The following is a 19,200-nucleotide window of genomic DNA, read 5'->3' on the forward strand; positions in this document are numbered from 1 at the left end:
ATTTTTAACTGCAATTTATGTGTTTTAGAAAAATAAATTGCTACCCAAACCCATGATTTTAGGGCATAACTAAGTAGGAATTGAGGATTTATTGTGTTAGTTTGAGAAAATATTTTTAAAATAATAGTATAAGTGAATGGTGAAAATTAAGATTCTTAAAATAATAGTATAAGTGACTGGTGAAAATTAAGATTCTGTTACTCCAATTTGGGAAACACGGGCATATGGGAAATTGGTGTCTAAGTCATGAAGGGATTAGTGGATTTAGTTAAGTATTGAAATAAAGAATGCTAAGCGAATCAGGCTGCAAAATCCCCTTCGTTCTCACCAGCGTCTACAGAAACCCACCGTGGACCAAGCCTAACACGTGCGGGTGGTTGAGTGCATAGGCGACACGCCCCATAAAGCGCAGGTGGAACCAGACTCTGGACGGTTGGCAGCTGACGGCGGGGGCGCGAGGGGAGAAGGCGGAGCCTTGGGGGGGGCGTGGCCAACACTCCAGGGGCCTGTGAGCCGGGGCGCCCGGGGCTAGAGGCGGGTCCTCCAGGCGGAAGGCGGAGGCTGCCGCGCAGTCACCTGACCCGAGTAACCAGTAATCTGGCGGCTGTCCATTAAGCGCTGCCCATGCCGGATGCCAGCCTGAGGACTCCCGAGCCTTTGGGCCGCCGGGGGCAGATCTGCGGGAATAAAGCCCCCGCCCAGCGTTCCGAGGCAGCGCGCAGCGGGAGAGCCCAACAGGCGGCCGGAAAGGCGTGCGTGGTCCATGAGCCGGCGCCAGAGGCAGCGCAGAGCCGCAGAGGCCCCTGGCCTCAGGGCGGCCCTGAGAATGAAGGCACATAATGTATGCGTGGTGTTTAGCACAGGGCCTGGCACATGGTGCGTCCTCCGTGTAGCCTCTGTAACGGGAGGGAGGTGGGAAGCGTGAGACTTTGGTAGTGATGTCGACCTGCCTCATTTCTTACCCAGCTTCTGAGAAGGGAAAGGGACAGTTAGTTGACCAAGTGGAGAAACCAGGTTCAGAACCTCAAGATCTCAAGGCTGGGAGGGCTGTTTGTTTTATCTCTGTCATATCACCCTTCTCTGCAAGTGGAAGTGGAAGGAATTTGACCTGTTTCTGCAGTCTTATTACATGTACAGTAGTACCTGGTTATCTGTGGGGGATACTCCAAGACACCCGGGGGGGTGTCAGAAACCTTGGATCGTACCCAACCCTACGTATACTATGTTTTTTTCCCTATACCTACATACCTGTGATGAATTTATAAATTAGGCACAGTAAGAGAATAACCGAATGGCCAGCATCACTACTCTTGCACTTCAGGGTGGTTATTAAGTAAAACAAGGATTACTTGAGCACAAGCCCTGGGATACCGGACAACCGATCTGATAACCCACACAGCTACTAAGTGGGGCAGTAGCGTATACAGCATGGATATGCTGGAGGAAGGGATGATTTGCGTCCCGGTGGGACAGCGCGAGATTTCATCTCACCACTCAAATGGCACATGGTTTAAACTTACAAATTGTTTATTTCTGGAATTTTCCATATATTTTCAGACCGACAGTGGACCACTGGTTACTGAAACTGCAGAGAATGGAGGACTATTGTATATATAACCGTGAGCTGACATTTTGCTTTATTTCCCAATGTACAAAACAAGGTGTTTCACTGGGAACATTTTATTAAGAATTTTCTGCTGTAATTTCGCATTTGCATTTTTTCCAGTCATATCTTTGTGATAAAGTCAGGTGGGTGGGTGATTTCAGAGGGGTAGAAAGAATCAGGTAGTGAAACTGATAGAACTGATAGCAGTCTGGGCGTGAGTAAATATGGATTGTAGTTCTGCCCTGTCCAGTAGGGTAGCCACTGACCACCCGTGGCTATTTACATTTAAATTATGAAAGAGAAATAAAAATTTTAAATCCAGTTCCTGAGCTGTACCACCCTTATGTTCAGTAGCCACATGTGACTGTTGGCTACCATAATGGACAGTGCACATTTTAGAACATTTCCATCACTGCAGAGTGCTCTAATCTAGTCTGTGCGATGTCACCCGTTCTTTGACCTCCGGCAAAGTCCTGAACTCAGGGTTTCTTAACCTCAGCACTACTGACATTTTGGGGCAGATAATTCTTGGTTGTGATGGGCTGCCTCACGCATTACAGGATTTTTAGCAGCATCCCTGGTCTCTACCCACTAGATACCAGGAGCACTCCATCAGTTGTACAACCAAAAATGTCTCCAGACATTGCCGAATGTCCCTGGGGGCACAGAATTGCCCCCGATTGAGAGCACTGCCTTAACTGCTTTGGGTTTCAGTTTCCTCCTCAATTCAGGGTTTGGATTTTGCTAAGAGGATCCTCCCATCAGCTCCAACTTTCAGTATGTCCAGAACCACCTAGCTGCTTCACTCATCAATCAGTGCTCTCGTGAGTGCTCTCTTTTCTCACTGCTGGCTCTCATCAGTGCCAGCAAAATGTAATGATGAGTATTGCTGCACTGAGGAGGAGACCTAGAGCTGATGTATAGATGGGGCTTCAAGTTTGTGGTTTTATTGGCTTAAGCTAAGGCTTCACGGTAACCAGGATGGGCTCACAACCAAGTCTCTGGTTTTCCTGATCTTTGAGTTCCCAAAGCCAGCAAATGTAGGTGCCCAGGCCACACTCCCTGAGAACCCCGAGGCCCAAGGGGGGACTCTGGGATTAGGGCTCCTGAATGACCCATCCCTGCCTGCCAGGAAGGTGGGTGGGGAGGGGTCCCTAGGGCTCTGTGATCGGATCATGGTTGAACTGCTGAGTTTGACCTACCTCCTTGGAGCCTACCACCTCTGGAAGGAGACACTCTTTATTACCAAGTGGCTTAAGGAAGTCTTTGGAGTGTGGGTCAGAATTCCACCCAGCACTACTCTATTAGCAGTGGGACCTCAGCAAGTTGCTTCATCAGGTGTCACAGTCCGGCAGCCAGGGGCTGTGTCCTGCCAGCAGACCTGTCTAGTTTGGCCCAGATCTCAGGGTATATTGAGAAATTTCACAGGATTTCTGGCTCCTCTTAAGGAATAGAAGATGTGTCTCTGTGGGGCCCACGTTCCCACACAGCACATCAGGGGACCTGGGGGTCCACCCTCCTCCCCTGACCAGGACATGGCTCCCCAGTTTGCCTCCTGTGTTGGCAGGTTCGCCACAACCCCTCTTACCTCCCTTGTTCTCACTTGTGTCGCCTGCCTGGCCCCTGTAAGCGTTTGAGTTTGTGACCTGGAGCTTAACCTCTGTGTGCCTCAGGTATCTCATCTTAAAAGGAAAAGAAAAAAATGTGCCTTGAAAATAGTATGCTAAGTGAAAGAAGCCAGTCACAAAAGGCCATGAAGTGTATGATTTCATTCAAGTGAAATACCTAGGCTACACAGATCCTTAGAGACAGATAGTAGATCAGTGCTTGCCTGGGGGTGAGGGGACATGGGGGGTGACTGCAGATGGGCACAGGGTTTCTTCTGGGGGTGATAAAAAGTCCTGAAATTGATTGTGGTGACAGTTACACAGCTTTGTGAACACACGAATTGTACACATTTAAAGAGTGAATTTATGGCATGTGAATTATATCTCAATTTTTAAAAACTAAGAGCACCTGTAGGTTTGGTGGCAGTGTGAGGGAAGCACTCATTAAGTGGTCCCAGTGATTGTCACCTGAGATCCAAACATGTCTCCTGCTGTCTCTGACTCCTTTCTCCTTTACAGTTTTTCCACTGAGTATGTCCAGCAGGTGCTCAGTATACTTTGTTACTTAACCAAGTCTTAGGCCTCCTCAGAAGCCGTTCCTCAGCATCAGATGTTCTGCTTTTCCTGTTCAGGTATTGGAGACTAGTGAGCAGGTGGAAACCAAATTACTTAAATACTCAGCAAAGTAGATGGAGACGTTCACCCAGATTCTCTTTGGGAAGTCACTGCCCGGATGTGTCTCCTGAATACAGCACGTTACCTAGAAAACTGGGATGGACCATTGGACTCACCAGGAAGGAAAAGGCAGCCTAACGTCCAGGCTCAGAGTTTTCCAGCACAGGAATAAACGCAACTCTGGGTTTATCTTTCTATCCTTCTTGAGCCAGGAGCAAAGCAGATTCTCAGTCAATAGTTAGTGAACAGACATGATCTTGTATAGTGTGTATGAGATCAGTCTGTGTCTCTGTTTCTGATTTTGTTCTGTTTCACGAGCACAGGCAGGCAGAACACATTACATGTGTTCTCTTATTATTTAATTCTCTAAAAACAATGCAAAGCCACCGAAATGACTAGTCCCACCTTCCAAGGGAAGCTCACTCCTCTGAAGACCTAGGAATGTGTGTGCAGTGCCTGCAATCTCTGCCACATGCTGGCTGGACCACTGGACATCCCTCAAATGAAATGGGGTTGGGATAAACGACATCATGCATGTGAAGTGCCTGGCACCCAGGAGGCACCCACAGACAGGAGCTATGGTGTTTGCAGCGGAGGACAGGACAACATGGTGGCTATCAGACCCAGTGTCAGGAAAACCTAGGTTTGATTTTGTAAGTCATGTGACCTTGTGCATGTTTCTTAACATCGCTGAGCCTCAGTTCCCCTCATTTGTAAAATAGGTATTATAGAACCTAGCTCCATGGCTCATTTTCAGGATGAAATGAGGTAGCACGTGTACAGCACCCAGCACCCTACCTGGTGTGTCCTAAATGCTCAGCAAATGGTTACTCATTTCCTGCCTTTGCAGTAGAAGACCAGCCCTAGACCTTCACTGCAACATCTCAAGGATGCCCCTCATCTGTACACCCCGTGTGTCGGGGAGGAATGCTTCAGAGATGTGTGAACGCTGGACAGTGGGGACGATGCGTGGAGAAAGCTGCATTCCTGTCGGGGCCTGAGCTCTGCAGAAGGGAAGTATCCTCTGTGATTGGGTGTGTGCCCTTTGCTGCTGACTCGGCGTAAGAAGATGGGAGGAGGAACTGGCATGCAGCTGAGAGGATGGGCTTTGCAGGTGTCAAGGTGCAGCTCCTCTGTAGCCTTGAGAAAAGGCACTGGGTTCCCCTGTGGCTGTTTCAGATCTGGAAGATGAGTTAGTAACAGCCAGAGAAGGTTGTTGTGAGGAATAACTGACCCCTGAAATATTTAGAGTGTGTGTTTAGGAAGGGGTCAGCTCCTTGATCCTCGTGTGGACTGTGGTTGTCCCCGGGCCGTGTACCAGAGGCCTAGGGTCCCGTGTGGGACTCCTTGGGTGGAAGATGATTCTGGCCTGTCTGTCCAATTAGGGACAAGGTCATGGATGTGGCACTTTGTGAAGCTGAGAGGAGGGCCAAGAGCTTGGAGTTGGCCCCTTTGGGGATTGTGCCTCTTGGGGAATGGGTGTTCCTGCCATCCTGGGACCCTTCTGACCAGTTTGAGAAACAAGGAACCCAGCCTGCTCCCTGAGTTGGGGAGATAAAGGTGAGTGTGTGGAAATCAAGGTAGCTAGAGAGAGGGAATAGCTCAGTGGTAGAGTGCCGGCCTAGCATTCAGGAGGCCCTGGGCTCAATCCCTAAGAGGAAAGCAGGTGAAAAATAAACTTTTTACTTGGGTGACAAAAACTCAGTAAAAATAAAATTCAGTTACTTTTCCTTAATTATAAATTACGATGCATGGATAATACATAATATAAAAGAAATGTTAGAGAAAATCACCACCTGGGGACAGCCACTGTTAACATTTAGTACGTTTCTTGTAAATATATATTTTTTTGTGTATATATATTTGTTTTTTGTATATATATATATACACACAATAGATATCTTGTGTGTGTGTGTGTATATATATATATATATTTATTGAAGTATAGCCAGTTTACAATGTTGTGTCAATTCTGGTGTTCAGCACAATGCTTTAGTCATACATGAATATACATATGTTTGTTTTAATATTCTTTTTCACCATAAGTTACTACAAGATACTGAATACAGTTCTCTGTGCTGTACAGTAAAAACTTGTTGTCCATCTATTTTGTATATATTAGTCAACATCTGTAGATCTTGAACTCCCAATTTATTCCTTCCCGTTCCCTTCCCCACCCCCGAGAACCATGAGTTTTCCTATGTCTGTGAGTCTGTTTCCGTTTTGTAAATAAGTTCTTTTTTTCTTTTTGGTTCCACATATGAGTGATACCATATGGTATTTTTCTGTTTCTTTCTGGCTTACTTCACTTAGAATGACATTCTCCAGGTCCATCCATGTTGCTGCAAATGGCATCATTTTATTCTTTTTTATGGCTGAGTAATATTCCATTATACACATATACTACAACTTCTTTATCCAGTCATCTATTGATGGACACTTAGGCTGTTTCCATGTCTTGGCTACTGTGAATAGTGCTGCTGTGATCATTGGGTGCAGGTGTCTTTTTGAATTAAGGTTCCCTCTGGATATATGCCCAGGAGTGGGATTGCTGGATCATATGGTAAGTCTATTCTAAGTCTTTTGAGGAATGTCCATACTGTTTTCCATAATGGCTGCACCAAACTATATTCAGACCATTTTCCCCACAGCATTTATCGTTTGTGGACTTTTGAATGATGGCTGTTCTGACAGGAAGGAAAGAAGGGGGTGGGGGGAGGGAGGAAGGGAGGAAGGAATTTGATTTCTCCTTCCAGCTGAGATGGAATGATAGAGATCAGATGTAACTTGCCCAGCTGAAACAACTAGTTTCCAGGCTACAACACAGGTTGAGGAACTAAGAACCCAGCTGACTCCCTGAGTTGGGGAGATAAAGGTAAGTGTGGGGAAACTAAGGTAGCTAGAGAGAGGCAATAGCTCAGTGGTAGAGTGTAGGCCTAGCATTCAGGAGGTCCTGCCTGGGTTCGATAACTGGCAGGAGAGGTGGGAGAGGCACGCTCTGTCTTCCTGCCATCTTCCCGTATTACATGGCCTCCTCATGCTTTTCTGTGTCCATTTCTGTGTCTCCTTCCCACCGACTCTGTCATATTTGAGGCCCCCTTCCTGACGCTGTAGCTGCGGTGTTCTCTCATGGGAATACTGCAGTTTCCTTCTGTCCAACTAGCCCGCCTCCCCCAGCGCAGCCTCTCCAGGCTCCCATCAGAGGCACCAAGTCAAAGCACAGACCTGAGCGTGTCACCCCTACTGCTGGAAACCCTTCTCTGGCTCACCTCCCCTCTCCCCTTGTCTCCAGCCACACCTTCCACACACGAAACTCCTGACGCCCTCCCCTGAATACATCAGGTTTCTTCACGGACCCGTGCCTTTAGCCACGTTGCTCCCTGTTCTGAGATCCCCCGCCTTCTCTGTTTTCCGGGAAAACGCTTGTTAATGATTCTACGATCTGACTCACACGGCACCTCCCAGTCAGCCCCGAGACACTTGCCTCTGCGGCGTCGCTTGTGCTGTGTTGCAACCTGGACTTGTTTGTGTGTGCATCTTGCCTATCGACCCAGGCCTAGTTCACCACTGTTCCCGGAAATAATGTCAGACACAGAGAACCTTTTGGGTGCGTGAATCGAGGGCTAAGCAAGTGCTGAATGAAAGAGATGGGACACTGCACCTTTTAGTCTTCAGCAAGACATTCACTTGCACTCTCTCAGATTCTAGAATCTTTCAGATTCCACTGTTCCTTGTTCTATTGTAGACAAGGGAAACAGAGGCCCAAAGAAGGGAAACAACCATCACCCCCCTAGCGCCTCCCAGTCAGCAGCAGAGCTGGGGAAGGCCTGCCCCGAGACTCTCGATTCATCTTCGTAACAGGCCATCTCTCTCCCTCAGCCTTGGCCCTCAAGCTTGCACCCACAGGAGCAGCCTGCTTCTGCTGGTCCTGAGCTCCTCTCTTCTCTCTCTCCAGGCTGGTCTAGGAGTTCATGGCCCAGAACAACACCGTGCAAATCAAACATGTGATCCAGACCCTGTCTCAGGAGTTTGCCCTGTCTCAGCACCCCCACAGCAGGAAAGGGGGCCTCATCGGCCTGGCCGCCTGCTCCATTGCACTGGGCAAGGTGGGCCTTTCTCCTGGAGGAACAGACACACCAGCCATGGCCTTGACTCTGACCCAGCAGGGTTTTGCAGACCTGTCATTTTTCGCCATCCTCTCCACACCTTAGACCAGCAAGGCTGGCTCTCTGGCCTTGCCGCCTGGTTCTCGGGCACGGCCCCTATGCCGGGAGGCTGACTTGCGGAGGGTCTTTTAGCCCTGCCCTCACACAGAGGCCTGAGCATCTCCGTGGGAGCTGGGGGCTGGGGCCTGGGGCCTGATCCAGTCTGAGCTGCTTCTCCTCCTGTTCCATTGCAGGACTCGGGGCTCTACCTGAAGGAGCTGATCGAGCCGGTGCTGACCATCTTCAATGACGCTGACAGCAGGCTGCGCTACTACGCCTGCGAGGCCCTCTACAACATCGTCAAGGTGGCCCACGGCGCCGTGCTGCCCCACTTCAACGTGCTCTTTGATGGGCTGAGCAAGGTGACCGCTCCTCCCTCTAGCTGGGCTGAGTTCGTCCCACCCACCTTTTTCCCAGAGGCAAGCGGAGCAGATCAGCACCTGCTGCCGGGGAGGCTTGTTGTCTGTTGAATCTAATGATACATGTTTTAAATGGGCTTGTATTTATGTTTGTTTTTCCCCCCGTATCTCTGTTAGCTTATTTTTTATTGCATTTCATTTTATGAAAGCATCAGTCCACCATGAGAGTCAGAAACCAATCATTTGAAAAGCACTGTGGATGCTGCACACCAGAAACTGAAACATTGTAACTGACTATACTTCAAGGAAAAAGTTTTTTAAAAGAAAAAGAAAAGCGCTATTGGGGGAGGGTACAGCTCAGTGGTAGAGTGCATGCTTAGCATGCATGAGGTTCTGGGTTCAATCCCCAGTACCGCCATTATAAATAAATAAAGCTAATTACCTGCCCCCACAAAAAAAAAAAAAAAAAACAAGAAAAGCACTAACTTCCCTTATCGAAGGTGAAGATGGTGAATGCATAGTGCAGACTGCATTTCCCCTGTGAGGAGAGCACAGGCTCTAGGAAAAGCTCTATTAGAAAGGCTTCGGGGTCCCTAATAGCCTCAGCTTCACCCTCAGCTTCTTGGGGTTCCCTCCCTGAAGCTCTACTGCCCTGCTGACACCCCAGTTGTTTCTAGAGGATCCACCTCACAGCTGCTCCGTCCTCTCCGGGAGTGGAGAGGGGACCCAGCCTTGTTAGGTTGAAAACCCTTGAGGGAGCCCACCGGGAAGCAACCACCTGACCGGTGGCAGTGGGTCCCGTCCAGAAGTACCTGACCAGGTCAGGGGTCCACTGCATCTTGGCGCCTTTACCAGGTTCCGTTTTGCCTCCCCGCCTCCCGTACTTTCTTCCCGGTGCACCGAAAGAGGTGCCCTGCGACGTTCCAGCCACACCAAGGCCTTGGCGGTGGGATTTCAGTGGATTCCTTGTCTTACATACTGACTGTGACCCTCTCTCCACCTCTGTGTCTCTCGTAGTTGGCTGCTGACCCAGACCCCAATGTGAAAAGCGGATCTGAGCTCCTGGACCGCCTCTTAGAATCTCTTTCCTTCATCTGTCTGTACAGCTTATAAATTCTATCACTGGCACACTCTGCTTAATTTAAAAAGTTTTTCATTTACATACAGTAAGTGAAACAGTGTACATTCTGTGCCAAGTGTATAGAGTTATGTCACCAGAAGGATCAAAATGCAGGACTGTTCTATCACCCCTAAAGTCCCCTCGTGCTAGCCCCACCCTGCAGCCGGTGGGGGGAATGAAATGGGCCATTCATGCTAAGCTCAGCAGAGCGTTCAATCCAGACCACAGAGATGTAGGTAGGGTCTTGCCTTTTGATTTGTTCTTTTGACCTTGTTTCCTGCTTTTAATCCATCCTTTTTGCTTGTCCTTCAGGCTGTGAGAGCATGGATGCTCTGGGGGCCTCTCCTGCCTGGCTCAGGCTCTGCCATCTTCCCCCACGGCCCCTGGCCCCAAGCAGCTCATGTGCCTTTGACCCACAGGATGTCGAGACAGAGAGCAACGGTTCAACCCACTGAGCTTCATCCCTTTGTTGTGGGAGAGGATTTACTCCAACAGCCAGTACGCCCGGCAGTTCATCATCTCCTGGGTAAGGTCCGGTCCCTTGACACTCCTCCTTCAGCTATAATTAGCCTCTAGCTGAATACAGTCTGCTCTTTGGCACCCCCCTGGGTGCCTCCTGTGACCACAGAGACACCTCTTTATTATCCTTCTAGGACCCAGTGACACCAGATAAACCGAAAGCGTAACTTAGTCGGCTTTGACCCCACAGCCCATCATGTTTGCCCCTGAAAAGGATACGGTTCTTTCCTTGTCCTCAGAATCACCCAGATGCCTCCTTCAAATAAACAGAAACAACAGCCGCTTGCACCCCCTCCCCTGTGGGCCCCTCAGTTCCCTGAAAAGCTGCCTCAGCAGGGCCCCTTCTCACTGGCCAGTCCCAGAGGATGGGTGAGGAGACGCAAGTACTTAGGCTGGTGACTTGCCCTGCTGGTTTCTTCCACGGGCCAGATCCTGGCTCTGGAGTCCATGCCAGACATTAACCTGCTGGATTATTTGCCAGAGATCCTGGATGGACTCTTCCAGATCCTGGGCGATGACGGCAAAGAGATTTGGAAACTGAGTGACAGGGGAGGGACAGGCTGCCAAAGCCCTCGGTGCATATACATATCCGACATCCAACAGACAGGCAGCGCTGGGAAAACAAGAAATTGCTCTCTTCTTCCAGATCCGTGTGCTTCCCGCTTTGAGGAGCTAAGAGCTCGTCTACCCCAGCCTCTGAGGAGCACTCATCTGACAAGTGTATCCCATCACGTGTGGTCCCCCTCTGGGTGGATGACCCAGAGCAGAAGTGGCACTGGTGGAGGCTCCTCCAGCCCTGGCTGGCGTGTGCTGTCTCCCTTCTCCTCTGCTCATTGGTAGGTGTGAGGTGGTCCTTGGAGAATTCTTGAAAGAAATTAAGAAGAACCCCTCCTCCAGTGTTAAGTTTGCCGAGATGGCCAGCATCCTGGTGATCCACTGCCAGACCACGGGTGAGTGTGTCAAGGCCCCAAGGCCACCCCCTTCCTCAGAAGCACCTTCTGTCTCACCATCTGGGAGAGAGGCCTGGTTGGAGTGTGAATCAGAGTGACAAGGTTATCTTGGAGTGGTGGGTCCTTGTGGGAGAGAATCTGGTTCTCTAACAAAAGTGTAACTAACCAAAATCAGGAATTAAAAAATGGGGAACCTTATTATATATCCTAATTTACTATTTATCAACCTATAGTAATATTAACAATGTTCTCCTTGTGGCATAACTTTTTATTGTATAAATAATATATGATGCTCAGGTGTGTAACTTAGAAAGAAAACGTGTTTCTCAATCCCTGCACAATGAACACCACAAAACACGGTTGAAAAACTAAAGAATACTTACATAAATGGAAAGATATCCCAATTTCCAGTCAAGATGGCGGAGCGGCAGGACCACAAGCTCGTCTCTCCTCACAACTACAACAGAACCATAACTGACTGCTAAACAACCATCGAAAAATAAAAGACTGGAACCTAGCAAAAAAGATCTTCTTCAACTGGAAACATAAAGAGGGAACCACAGCAGGGTGGTAGGAGGAGAGTACTCGCAATATAATCAGGCCCCATACCCCTCAGGGTGGGCGACCCACAAGCTGAAGAATGATTAAGTTGCAGAGGCCCTCCCACAGGAGTGAGAGTTCTGAGCCCCACGTCAGGCTCCCCAGCCCCAGGTTCCAGCATTGGGAGGAGGAGGAGACCCCAGGACACCTGGTTTTGAAGGCCTGTGGGGCTTAACCTGGGGGAGACAGAGACTTCACTCGCTTGGGAAGCATACATAGAATCTGACGTGTACCAGGTCCAGGGGCAGAGGCAGTGATTTCATAGGAACCTGGAAATGTACAACCAAGAATACTCTATCCAGCAAGGCTCTCATTCAGATTTGATGGAGAAATCAAAAGCTTCACAGATAAACAAAAGCTAAAAGAATTCAGCACCACCAAACATTAAAGGAACTTCTCTAGTCATCAAACCATAAGACAAAAAAGAACAAAAAGAATAAAGAGGAAAAAAAAAGACCTACAAAAGATTGCTTTGGCAGTCTGAGGTCTTTTATGGTTCCATATAAATTTTGGAATTGTTTGTTCTACTTCTGTGAAAAATGTCATGAGTATTTTGACAGGGGTCGCACTGGATCTGTAGATTGCTTTGGGTGGTGTGGCCATTTTGCTAATGTCAATTCTTCCAATCCAAGAGCACAAGACATCTTTCCATTTCTTTGTATCATCTTCAATTTCTTTCATCAATGTTTTACAGTTTTCAGAGTATAGGTAACTTCCTCAGTTAAGTTTTTTTCTAGGTATTTTGTTGTTTTTGATGCAGTGGAAATGTTTATGCCAGTTACAAAATTCTGGTTTTTGAAGTGAAAAAAAAAAAGTGAATGAAGGGCCGCAAATGGCAAAATATTCCTCCTCCTTATGGGTGAGTTGTATTCCATTACATATATATGCTGCATCTTCTTTATCCATTCAACTGTAGATGTGCACTTAGGATGCTTCCGTATCTTGGCAATTATAAATAATGTTGCTGTTAATAGCAGGGTGTATGTATCTTTTTGAATTAATGTTTTTGTTTTTCTCAGATATATACCCAAGAGTGGAACTGCTGGGCCATATGGTGGTTCTAGTTTTAGTTTTTTGAGAAACCTTCATATTATTTTCCATGGTGATTGCACCAATTTACATTCCCACCAACAGTGTTCAGGGGCTCCCTTTTCTCCACATCCTTGCCAACATTCCTGCCATTTTGACAGGTGAGAGATGTTATCTCATTGTGATTTTGATTTGCATTTCCCTGATATTAGTGATGTTGAGCAACTTTTCATGTTCCTGTTAGCCATCTGCATTTCCTCTTTTGGAAAAATGTCTGTTCAGTTCTTCTGCCCATATATTAAATGGGTGGATTGGTTGGTTGGTTGCTTTTTAACTGAAGTACAGTTGTATTAGTTTCTGGTGTACAGCGTGGATGGACTTGGAGGGCATTATGCTAAGTGACATAAGTCAGACAGAGAAAGACAAATACTGTGAGATATCACTTACATGTGGAGTCTAAAAAAAAAAAAGCAGCAAACTAGTGAATATAACAGAAAAGAAACAGACTCCCGGTTGTAGAGAAGGAACTAGTGGTTACCAGGGGGGAGAGGGAAGGAGGTGGGGTGAGATGGAGGTGGGGATTAAAAGGTACAAACCATCAGATATAAAGTAAGCTACAAGGATTTATTGTACAACATGGGGAATATAGCCAATATTTTATAATAACTGTAAGTGGAGTGTAGCCTTTAAAAATTGTGACTTACTATGTTGTATACCTGTAACATGTAATATTGTACCTCAACTATACTTAATTTTTAAAAATATGATATTGTAAAATACATAAATAAATTTTAAAATAAAAGATATCCCACATTTATGGGTTAGATGACTTAATATTAAGATGATTGATGGCAGTATTCCCAAATAGATCTACATATTTAATTCAATCTGCATCAAAATAACAGTTGCATTTTTTTCAGAAGTTTTTCAGATCCTACAATTCACGTGGAAATGCAAAGGACCCAGAATATCCAAAACTACCTTTCAAAAGAAGAACATTGGAAGAGTCACACCTTACTACAAAGCTCTAGTAATAATGATAAGGTACCAAGACAATTCCATGGGGAAAATGAGTCTTTTCAACAAGCAGTGCTGGAACAGCTGGACCCCTTCCTCACAGCCTTCACCAAACAGTAATTCCAGATAGATCATAGGGTTAAACAAATGTCCTTATTTAAAACTATAGAGTTCTTAGAATAATATTTAGGAGTAAATCTTCACGACCTTTGGTTGAACAGCAGTTTAAAATATAACATCAAAAGGTTATGGGACAAAAGAAAGAGTCATCAAAATTACAAACTTTTATGCTTCAAAAGATACTATGAAGAAAGTGAAAAGACAGTTCTACACAAGGAAAAGGAGTATTTGCAAATCCTACATCTGATAGCGGACTTGTGTCTAAAATAAATATATAAAGAACTCATAACTCAAATTAAAAACTAACTCAGTTTAAAAAATGAAATCTGAATAGACATTTCTCCAAAGAAGATATACAAAAGAGGCTCAACATCCTTAGCCGTCATGGAAATGCAAATCTTTACAAAACTTTACATCTATGGGTGTTAGTTTAGTATCATTGACTAGTATCAAAAAAAGAAAAGAAAAAGAAATGTGTTGTCAAGAATGTGGGGTAATATGAACCCTTATACATTGCTGCTGGGAAATGTAAAATGGGACAGCTGCATTGGAAAACAGTTCGTAAGTTCCTCAAAAAACATATGACCTAGCAACTCCATTCCTAGGTATGTATCCAAGAGAAATGAAAACATGTGTCCACATGAATGTCCTAACAACACTATTCCTAACAGCCAGAAAGTAGAAGTGACCCCAACGTCTATCAGCAGGTGAAGGGGTAAGTAAAACGTGATATATGCATATGATAGATATTATTTTACATTTAATCCTGTGAAGGACATGATCAGACTGGTTTCATATAGTAAACAATCTTATGGCTACAGGGGAAAAGGGGGTGGGAAGGGATAAATTTGGGAGTTTGAGATTTGCAAATGTTAGCCACTATATATAGAAATAGATAATAAAAATTTTCTTCTGTATAGCACAGGGAACTATATTCAATCTATTGTGATAACCTTTAATGAAAGAATATGAAAATGAATATATGTACGTATATGCATGACTGGGACAGTGTGCTGTACACCAGAAATTGACACATTGTAACTGACTGTACTTCAATTAAAGAAAAAGATTTCCTTTACTGTCAATGTGGATAATTGGGGGGGGGGGTGCTAGGGATAATACTGAAAATGGAGAAAGGGAAGACACGGAGAGACTGCTGTTATGTTCCAAAGATGCCTGCACTGAGGCAGTAGTAGGTGTGACACGGAAGACGAGACAAATTTGGGAGATATTAAGAGTCAAGAATGAATGAGACACAGCGAGCCACGGAGGAGAAAAGGGAAAGAGAGGAGTCATAGCAAGCACCTGCTCATGAGGAGTCCACTTGGGCAGTGTCACCAGAGAGTAAAAGCTCCCAAACTGTACAAATATCAAAAGTTAATGAACTTTCAGAAACTCTCTACTAGAACAGGCTACACAGCCAGACTCCCTGGATTCAAATCCAGCTTCTTCATTTCCTGCATTGCCTCGGGGAAGTGATCTACACTTACAGGCCTCCGTTTCCCATCTGTAAAGTGGAGATAATATCACCTATCCGTTGAGCTGTGCGGATTAGACAGTCAGTAAGAGGTGCTAGGACTCCTCAAACACTTGCATGTATCTGGACTATGTATAAATATATGCATCGATGTACTAAGTCCTTACCTTATCAATCCGCAGCAAGCCTATCTCTTTACTATGATTCCTAACATCTGCATGGCACCCAGTGCTAACTGATGCAGCTTATACCCTGGGGATGCCTGAGAGGCAGCAAGTCTCAAGCTGTGGCGTGGTGGATTTGCAGGCCTACTCACCAGTAAATAGCTAGCAAATATCAATGACTCCATCGTAAAAATAGATGCATTCAGACCTACGATGTGAAGGTTCCAGGCTCAGTACACCCACTCCGTTTCCCTTGCTTAGCAGCCCTCTTCAACATCACGTATGTGTTTACTGTAATGACTGACTGACTGCCTTTTGTGGAAACTGTCAATATTCTGCACATGCAGCATCTGGAAGGATTAAGCAGAACACTAGGGAATTGAAAGATACAATTACATGAAAATTAAGAAGGAAATAGAAAGATGTGTTCTAAATCCCCAGAAAAGAGTTTTAGTAAGCTTTTACACTTTTCCCCCTCTTTTGTGTTAGTCTAATATTAAATAGAGTTCTGTCCCTTTAACTGTCAAATGGCTTTCCAACCTATAAGTAATCGTTCTCCACAGAGGAGTCTTTTAAAAGTTATAAATAAAATATCCAAAATACTTTCTTTTTCCCACAGATGAAAACATTAGAACACTGACCTTTCAATCTGTTCTGTACAAGAATGAGTTGTTGTGTCAACACAGTGCTCCCAGCTACAGCACTAAAAAAACAGGCTTAATTAAAGACCGAGAAGAAACAGCATGTGGGGCCTAAGTCACTGAGGTACAATGAAGAGTTGTCATCGTCAGAGTCAGTTCTCTATGAACAAATCTCTATGTCAGTGCCAGGAGGGGAAGAAAAAGAAACAGTGAAGTAAAAGTGTGATGCTATCAAGGAAAAACATCGTGGTATCAAACGTCAATATTCACACTAAGAACTGAAAAACAGTTTTTCTTTAGTACTTACTTCCAGAGTCTGAACACTACTCCTAACATCATAAAACATCTTTGTTCTACCAAAGCAAAAAAAAAAAAAAACAACAACAACAACAAAAAAACTCTTTGGATATAAAGAGATGCCATTAACCACATACATGTTTTTCAAGTTAGAGCAGAAGCACAAAAAGGGAAAGTAGCTTGCTTGGCCAGGACCACAAGGTCAGTGCTTTCCTGGGTTGATTCCAGAACATTGGTTACATACCTTCCTCAAATTCTAATTTGAAGGAGAAAGTGCCCCATTATCACAGCACTGTTTTCCAGAATTAAGCACGGCTCTGGCTACCTTCTAGCAATAGCCTGCTAGCCTGTCCCCGGCCCTTCTGCCACGGCCCTGCCGTCAGAGCGGCGGGGCAGCACAGTGATGAGAAAGAGGGCGGATGTGCCCCGGTTCAGCCTCAGCTCTGCCACTTCCAAGCTCAGTAGCTTTTGGACGAGTTACCTACTTGAGGCTCTTTTTCTTCATCTCTAAAATAGGGATGAGAGCAACTCCTCAGCAGGGTTATGGTAAGGCCTCAGGCCTCAGTGAGACAATGTACGTTAAGTGCCCATTTCATTTCTCGGCGCATACATTTGACGGTCCGTAAACAACACTGACCACTTGCTGACCTTGTATGTCATCATACTCTCTAGAATGTGTATTTCTTATGACAACTTCTTTTTTTTTTTACCTGTAATGAAGGCTAACTCAGCTCAGTGGGAATGTTCAGTATCAGAAGTCTCTACAGCTCTCTCAGACATACAGAACTTGGTCGGTTTCCCCGCAGCACAGTATTACAGAACGGTTGTCAGTGGGGGCCCTGGTGTCCACGCTGCCTGCTCTCACTAGTTACATTTCAGTCCTGGTGTTGGTACTGTTTCATAACATACAGCTTTTGGCACGTTACTTACTTACCTGCGTTTCAAGTTTCTCATTTATAAAATGGAGATATAGAAATATATATATATATATATATATATATATATATAGGGTTGCTGTAAAATTAAATATGTTAAATATACATAGAGCTATTAGAATAATGCCTGGTCCAAGGTGAGCTCAAAAAACATTTGCTATTACCTGAAAAATGTATATGCACAATGAATATTATTTTATATTTATGGTAATAGTAGTATTTCTCAGAATTTATAGGATATAAAGTTATGGAGAGAGGGAGTGGGATAAATATCATGATAAGGCCAACAGGAACACATATAAAGGAAAAATATTGACCAATACAAGATAGAAAGTAAGTGAATAAGAATCACTATAAAGAAAGAATCCAGCCTTTACAGAGAGCACCAAACTGGAATGAGTTAACGATGGAATGAAATGGAAAAGAACACAACACATAAAACTGCCATATTTTAACTGTATGAGGGACAGCATCGCGGAGAAGACAGTGGGAAGATTCAGAGCGATGACAAAAGAAATACAAGCTATTTGAAACAGTAAAAGACGTGAGCAAAGGTATGAGAGGAATAGCAACGGCCCGTTTGGAGGCCAGTAACCAGATGTGAGTCTGCCTGGAACTGAGGGTTCGTGTAGGAGAACATGTGACACGATGCTCTCATTTCCTTTCCCCTAGAGCTCAGCATGCTCACAAAAGGTGCTCATTAAATATCTATGTAAAAGACAGAATGAATTCCAATCGCAGCCGGTCTAAAATGCTAGATTAAGCAGAGCTTCCCATAAATGTACCAGGGCACACTGTTGTTCCCCAAATAGGTGTCAGCTGTACTGAGAGGGTGATTCAGCCCTTAGAATCCAAAACTTCTGGCCGTAAGATGGATTGCTTACTACCCCAGTGTATCACACAAATGTCATCATTTTCTAAGTGGACCATGCCATAAAAAGTTAGGAAACAATGAATTAAAAATATGGCTATTACACCACAGGTAATGAGACAGAGATAAAGAAGACTAAATAAAAGAGGAGATTGTAGATCTGGGATTTGTAGATACTAACTACTACATATAAAATAAACAACAGGGTCGTACTGTAGCACAGGGAACTATATTCAATACCTTGTAATGGCCGATAATGAAAAAGAATATGAAAATAAATATATACATGTAGAAATGAATCACTATGCTGTACACCAGAAATTAACACAACATTCTGCAGCCATTATGGAAAACAGTATGGAGATTCTGCAAAAAACTAAAAATAGACTTACCAAATGATCCAGCAGTCCCACTCCTGGGCATATATACGGAGGGAACCTTAATTCGAAAAGACACCTGCACCCCAATGTTCATAGCAGCACTATTTACAATAGCCAAGACGCAGAAACAACCTAAATGTCCATCGACACATGATAAAGAAGTTGTGGTATATTCATACAATGGAATACTAAGCCATAAAAAAGAATAAAATAATGCCATTTGCAGCAACTTTGATGAACCTAGGGAATGTCATTCTAAGTGAAGTAAGCCAGAAAGAGAAAGAAAAATACCACATATCACTTAAATGTGGAATCTTAAGAAATAAAAAATGCACTTATTTACAAAACAGAAACAGACTCACAGTCATAGAAAAACTTACGGTTACCAGGGCGGGAAGTGGATGGGAAGGGATAAATTGGGAGTTTGAGATTTGCAGATACTAACTTCTATACATAAAACAGAAAAACAACAAGTTTATACTGTGTAGCACAGGGAACCATATTCAGTATCTTGTGGTAACCTATGGTGAAGAAGAATATGAGAACAAATGTACATAGGTTCCTATGTGACTGAAGTATTGTGCTGTACACCAGAAGCTGACACACGTTGTAAACTGACTGTACTTCA

At 44.8% G+C, this 19,200-nt stretch overlaps 1 protein-coding gene across 2 annotated transcripts; it reads left to right on the forward strand.

The window, feature by feature from the left end:
• The first annotated feature begins 6,314 nt into the window (after positions 1–6,314).
• Positions 6,315–10,940, forward strand: LOC135322023 (protein VAC14 homolog). Of its 2 annotated transcripts, XM_064488947.1 has the most exons (4): positions 6,315–7,994; positions 8,288–8,455; positions 9,885–10,098; positions 10,738–10,940. In XM_064488947.1, exons 1-4 carry the CDS (start codon positions 7,860–7,862, stop codon positions 10,929–10,931), a joined length of 711 nt encoding a protein of 236 aa, XP_064345017.1. In that variant the 5' UTR covers positions 6,315–7,859; the 3' UTR covers positions 10,932–10,940. The 2 variants fall into 2 exon arrangements, with proteins under 2 accessions (XP_064345017.1, XP_064345018.1); XM_064488948.1 differs by lacking the exons at positions 9,885–10,098; positions 10,738–10,940 and adding an exon at positions 9,470–9,570.
• Positions 10,941–19,200: the final 8,260 nt, after the last annotated feature.

Source organism: Camelus dromedarius, chromosome 9 (genome assembly GCF_036321535.1).
Source record: "Camelus dromedarius isolate mCamDro1 chromosome 9, mCamDro1.pat, whole genome shotgun sequence".
NCBI lineage: Eukaryota > Metazoa > Chordata > Mammalia > Artiodactyla > Camelidae > Camelus > Camelus dromedarius.